The sequence below is a fragment of the Chiloscyllium plagiosum genome, chromosome 12 (assembly GCF_004010195.1).
Source record: "Chiloscyllium plagiosum isolate BGI_BamShark_2017 chromosome 12, ASM401019v2, whole genome shotgun sequence".
NCBI classification, from domain to species: Eukaryota; Metazoa; Chordata; class Chondrichthyes; order Orectolobiformes; family Hemiscylliidae; genus Chiloscyllium; species Chiloscyllium plagiosum.
In genome coordinates this window covers 46,951,050-46,957,891 of record NC_057721.1, presented here as the reverse complement: position 1 = coordinate 46,957,891, position 6,842 = coordinate 46,951,050, and the positions used below count along the sequence as shown (strand labels likewise).

Genomic DNA, 6,842 nt, shown 5'->3' with positions numbered 1-6,842 from the left:
ATGTGGAGACAGTTTAAGGAACAGTTGTTGCGAGTGATGAATAAATATGTCCCTCTGAGACAGACAAGAAGGGGTAAGATAAAGGAACTTTGGATGACGAGAGCGGTGGAGCTTCTCGTCAAAAGGAAGAAGGTAGCTTACATAAGGTGGAAGAAGCTAGGGTCAAGCTCAGCTCTAGAGGATTATAGGCAGGAGAGGAAGGAACTCAAAAATGGTCTGAGGAGAGCCAGGAGGAGGCACAAGAAAGGCTTGGCAGTACTGATTAGGGAGAACACAAAGGCATTTTACACTTACGTGAGGAATAAGAGAATGGTCAAAGAAAGAGTAGGGCCGATCAGGGATAGCATAGGGAACTTGTGTGTGGAGTCTGAGGAGGTAGGGGAAGCCCTAAATGAGTTTTTTGCATCTGTCCTTTACGAAAGAAACAAACTTTGTAGTGAATGAAACCTTTGAAGAGCAGGTGTGTATGCTGGAATGGATAGAGATAGAAGAAGCTGATGTGCTGAAAATTTTGTCAAACATTAAGATTGACAAGTCGTCAGGCCGGGACCAGATTTGTCCTCGGCTGCTTTGGGAAACGAGAAATGCAATTGCTTCGCCACTTGCGAAGATCTTTGAATCTTCACTCTCCACTGGAGTCGTACCTGAGGACTGGAGAGAGGCAAATGTAATTCCTCTCTTCAAAAAGAAAATAGGGAAATCCCCAGCAATTACAGACCAGTAAGTCTCATGTCTGTCGTCTGCAAGGTGTTAGAAAGGATTCTGAGGGATAGGATTTATGACCATCTGGAAGAGCATGGCTTGATTAAATGCAGTCAACATGGCTTTGTGAGGGGCAGGTCATGCCTCACAAACTTTATCGACTTCTTTGAGGATGTGACTAGAAAAGTTGATGAGGGTCGAGCTGTGGATGTGGACTTCAGCAAGGCATTTGATAAGGTTCCCCAAGGTCAGGAGGAATGGGATACAGGGGAACTTAGCTGTCTGGATACAGAATTGGCTGGCCAACAGAAGACAGCGAGTGGTAGTAGAAGGAAAATATTCTGCCTGGAAGTCAGTAGTGAGTGGTATTCCACAGGGCTCTGTCCTTGGGCCTAATGGCTAACACGAGGGGCCATAGTTTTAAGTTGGTTGGAGGAAAGTATAGAGGGGATGTTAGAGGCGGGTTCTTTACACAGAGAGTTGTGAGAGCATGGAATGCCTTGCCAGCAGCAGTTGTGGAAGCAAGGTCATTGGAGACATTTAAGAGACTGCTGGACATGCATAAGGTCACAGAAATCTGAGGGTGCATACATGAGGATCAATGGTCGGCACAGCATTGTGGGCTGAAGGGCCTGTTCTGTGCTGTACAGTTCTATGTTCTATGCAACCCCATGAGTCAATAGGATTGTTGGACCTCTCAATAGATGCTTTGATGTAATCACTGTAGCATTTCTTACAAGAGGATGAGTTCTGAATAGAGCCTTTGCTTTGGGAGTGTGGTGTCAGCCATACAAATAACATGTCCCATCAGTGCAGCTTATTTTTGATTCAATGATTGGCAAGTTGATCTGGAAAATGATTCTGCTGTTTAACTGGTTTTGTTACCAATGGATTTGGAAGATCGTACATAAACACAACTGGTAGCATTTTTCCAGTGCTTTGAGGTGCAATTATGGGTTGTCCAAGTCTCTGAAGCATATTCAATCAAGAACGTGACTGCTGCCTGGTGATCTATGATCTGAGTTTGGAGTTTGAGATCCTGGCTCTCAAGTACTCTTTCACTCAGTCAATTTGAGGTTGAACTGACACCAAGGAGAATGGGGCATGAGTAGGGGTTGGTTGGAACTATACATTGTTTTTGTGTTTAGTGGAAGGCCCATTTTTAAATATGCTTCAAAGTAGGAGTCCTTCGAAAGAGCTGATAATGACCTGGTGCTCAGGTTCTGTGTGATCATGAAAACAAGTGTCATTGTCAGGCTGAAACAACAACATGGGACCGGCATGAATTACAAGGAGAGCCATTTACTCAAAGCATCACAGATGAGACCAACTGGGGCTCTGGTGTAACAGTTTTGCTGCTTGGATTGTTGAGAAGGGGCCCTCATCTGTGTTTCAATAATTAGTGAACTATTATAATCTGCACACACTGCCATAATGAGGGTAGGGTTCTTGTCACCAAGCTGCAGGATGTGAATTAACATTTGTAGCAGTACTAAATTTGTGAAGCTATGAATCTTAAATGTAGGTGTGTATTACAGAGAATGTTCAAGGAAATCCAAAGATATTTAAGTCTTTTTCATAAAAATGCAAAGTGTAAGAAGATTAGAAAAGGAAGACCTTTTAGACATCAAATTAATACTTTGCCTCTGTCCTTCTATAAGAGAGGGATGATTTAGACATTGCAATTAAGCAAAAGTATGCAATGTCGGATTGGATAAACAGGCTCAAAGGAAATATTTAGGGATTTAGCATCTTTGAATGCAGATAAATTGCCTGGGATAGATGAAACATATTTCAGGTTGCTTAGAGAAGGAAGGGAGAAAATAGTGGAGGTTCTGATCATCATTTTTTAGTCGTGTCTGTCTACAGATGTGGCATCAGAGGAATGCTAATAGTGTACCATTGTTTAAATAGGGAAGAAGAGGTAAATATGGAAGTCAGTCCAAACTTGGTGATAAGCGAATTCTGGAAAACATTCTGACAGGCAGTATACATCAGAACTCAAAACAACATGGAATAATCAAGGATAAACATGGATCTTGTCAGACTATCCTGATTGTGTTTTTGAGAAGGTGACAAAGACGCCCAAGTGCAGGTAGGGAATTTAAGGTTGTCTTTTGATGAAAAGTAAGAGCACATGGAAATCTAAGGGGAGATTACATATAGGATTGAAAATTCACTCAGTGGCAGGAAGCAAAGGTTATGGTTAACAGATGTGCTTCTGACTGCCAGGCTGGTTACAATAGGATTCTGCAGGGTTCAATACTGGATCACTCACTAATTGTGGTTTATATCAATGGTTTATATTATAAATGCAGGAGGCATTTAAAAAAAATTCTGGAGGATATAAAAACTGGCTGTGTGGTTGATAGTTGGAAGATAACACTAAATTACAAGATGATATCAATGGACTGGTTAGATAGGTAGAAGAACTGAGAGTTTGTGTATCTGGACAGGACTAACAAGGACTCTGCATTCATGTTCCTTAATGTATGGAAAGGCAGAGAAAACTACAGTCCCATGTCCTAGACTCTGAAGGTAGCAGGAACGTAGATCATAGAACATTATGTTCTATGTGAGGATCTAAAATTTGAATTTAGGATGTTGACAGAAGCAACAAGTATATTTGGATTTTTATTAACCACAAAATGGCTTTTCAATTTAAAATAACAGAACAAAATGGCTGCAAGTAATGATTTGACTCTGTGAACTTGAACTGATGCTTTGTTAAGTTTGTTGTATTTAGAGATAAGAGAGAACAATAGATTTTTCATAATATGAATCATAAGACAGTGATTTGGTATTTGAACTAACCTTGAACTGATACCATGGGATGGTGATCTACGTAAATTAAGAACCCTTTCCGAGGGAATATCATTGGATTAGCCTATTGTCAATCATGTCACTATATTGCAGTTGATTGGACTTTTCTTTTAATTAAAAGTCTTTTCCCAGGAAATATCATTGGATTAACCTGCTGTAAATCATGTCACCTTATTATATGTGATTGGTCTTTTCTTATAATTAAGGCTGTACTATCTCTTATAAAAAAACATAAATAATGTGTAATTTTTGAATGTAATTGTGCCATTTCTCCACGGAACACAGAAACTTTTAACCTCTGTGTTGCTGGACCAATCTGCACCAGGCTGCCTTAACTTATTAAACTGGTAACCTTGCTTTAAACAGACTGCATTCCGTTGATTCTTTTGACCGATCTTGAACCAAGAGCCACCTTTGGAAGGGTCTAGATCTTCAGCCGTACAGGCCCTTCAGTGTTTGATGTTGCGCCGACCTGTTAAACCAACCTCAAGCCCTTCTAACCCACTCTATTCCATTATCATTCAAATATTTAACCAAAGACCATTTAAATGCCCTGAAAGTTGGCAAGTCTACTACTTTTGCAGACAGGGCATTCCACGCCCTTACTATTCTGAGTAAAGAAGCAACCTCTGACATCTGTCCTATATCTATCACCCCTCAATTTAAAGCTATGTCCCCTCATGCTAGCCATCACCATCTGAAGAAAAGGCTCTCACTGTTTACCCTATCTTATCCTCTGATCATCTTGTATGTCTCCATTAAGTCACCTTTTAACCTTCTCTCTAATGAAAACAGCCTGAAGTCCCTCAGCCTTTCCTCATAAGACCTTTCCTCCTTACCAGGCAACATCCTGGTAAATCTCCTCTGCACCCCTTCCAATGCTTCCACGTCCTTCCTATAATGTGGCAACCAGAACTGTACGCAATACTCCAAGTGCGGCCATTAGATAAGGTGGTTTAAGAAGGGATACAGAACAGCTCCTTTCATTGGTCGAGGCACAATATGTCAGACCAAAAAAGTTACTTTAAAAATTTATAAAATTCTAGTTACGCCACCGTTAAGAGTAACTGCTCACAATTCTGGTCACATTAAAAGAAAGATAAAAGAAGAGAATTTATTTTTACAATAGGGTGGTGAATCTTTGAAATTCTCTACCATGGAAGGCTGTGGAAGCTTAGGCTTCTAGGCTATTTAAAGTAGAGGTTGATAATGTTTTGTGTATCAATGGCATAATGGGCTGAATGTCCTATTCCTGTGATTGTACTTAAAAAGATTTCAAAGGGCAATTATGTAGATATTGCTAAGAATGGAGAACTTTAGCTTTTCTGTGGAAAGATCCTCAGAATGAGATGTCTGGAATCAGCGACAATGATTGCCTTTTCCCACTGCCCTTTTTGTAACTCCCTGGAAGTCCTTCTAGACTCATGATGGAAGAGAACTTTTTTTTAGCCTGTAGCTGTAGCTGACAATCTTTGAACACATTTGGTCTGTTGCACTATTTTCACTCTTGCTCTTATCCCCGGAATGTTTTTTCAAACAGTTCTAGTCTTTGCTGCATCCAGAATGCACCATGCCTATAGGAGTATAAAATTGGCTTTAAACAGTGCCAGCTATGTGCAACTAGCCTCTCATGTGTTAGCCCTCTGCTGAAACTTACAACCATTCAGCAGCATACATAATATCGTACTACACGCTTGCTGTTATTTAAATTAATATTTAAATGTAGGAGGCACGATAAAGAAATTAGCAGATGATACAAAAAAACTTGCTGTGTGGTTGCAGCATACTTTGTACCAGGCTGCAAGCCACTGCAATTTATATTCATGGCAAAGATGCGCAGGTTTATTCAAAATACATTTTGCTGTACCTGCTTCTCTATAAGGTATGTGTGTCTAATTGCATGGCTAACAGATTGGATAACACTGCAATGAATAATATAACTATTTAGCTCCTCTATTTGTCCTCCTTTCTGCTGAAGCTTTTACACTCAATTATTGACATGGCTTCCTTTGACACTGCAAGAGTTCTACAAATTTGTATACAACTTGGTTCAGAATCACTTGTCATGTTTTTGTTTGCTTATTGTGATCAGATTTTATTTTACAGTAATTTCTCAGTCAGCTATTGTCATAGCTACTTTATTACTTTGCAACAGTCCTATTTCCATGCTATCAAGAAAAGCTAAACACTTACTTTGCCTTCAAGCTGCCTCCTGCCGAATCAGTATTTATTAAAAATTAGAAGAAAAGCTTTTTAAAATTTGCTAACACCATATCTTTCTCTAAAATATGAATTCATAAGAGTTTGGTACTTACTTGAGGCAATGTCTTTCAAGACATCTGCAGGAATAGAAAGCGGTTTGTGCAAGAAACAACAGTTGTATATCTTCTCAGAAGGTTGCTCATCAGCACTTCGTGTAAGGCAATGTGCTGCAATTTAAGAAAATAAAAGCATCATGGGTTAAATCACAAACAAAAACAGAAATTGCTGGCAAAACTCACCGGGTCTGGCAGCATTTGTGAGAGAAAGCACACTCAAAATTTCAAGTCTGGTAACTCTTCATCAGAACTATTTTCGTGTCAGATCTCCACTATTCGCAGTTCATTGTTTTATTTAATGAGTTTTATTTCTGTTGCTCAAGTTCAATAGTCATTTGCGTTTTAGTCTGTTGCAATGGTCCTGTGAGAGTGATAGCCCTTGATACCAAGGCCGCATTTGACTGAATGAGGCATCAGGAAGTCCTAGCAACACTGGAATCAATGGGTATCAGGAGGCAAACTCTGCTGGTTGGAGCTTAACCTGACACATAAAAAGATGAATGTCAGTCTTCTCTACTTCAGGACACTGCTGCAGAGTTCCTCAAGTAGTGCCCTCGGCCGAATCATCTTCAGCATCATTTTTGATTCTTCAGATATTGAAGCAGTCCACTTTCAAATGCAATAAGATCCAGGTTGAAACTTTATTGCTGGAACAGCACAGCAGGTCAGGCAGCATCCAGGGAACAGGAGATTCGACGTTTCGGGCACAGGCCCTTCTTCAGGAATGAGCAGAGAGTGTTCAGCAGGAGAAGATAAAAGGTAGGGAGGAGGGACTTGGAGGAGGGGAGTTGGAAGAGGAGATGACCTGGGGTGTGCAGTGAGAGAGGGACTCACTGAAATCTTTGTAGAGAGAGGCAGAGAGCTTCTTCAAGGAAGGCATCCTTGTAAGAGGATTCGCAGTAGGTTGAAATCTTCGAGGAGAAAGTGAGATCTGCAGATGCTGGAGATCAAAGTTGAAACTTTATTGCTGGAACAGCACAGCAGGTCAGGCAGCATCCA

General features: G+C 40.4%; 1 protein-coding gene across 1 annotated transcript in view; it reads right to left on the bottom strand.

The window, feature by feature from the left end:
- spag17 (sperm associated antigen 17) overlaps nucleotides 1-6,842 on the bottom strand; it is a 227,811-nt gene that overhangs the window by 25,615 nt on the left and 195,354 nt on the right. The window contains exon 49 of the mRNA XM_043700962.1: nucleotides 5,841-5,954. Within this exon, the coding sequence (XP_043556897.1) occupies nucleotides 5,841-5,954 (114 nt within the window). The remainder of the gene's footprint in view (nucleotides 1-5,840; nucleotides 5,955-6,842) is intronic.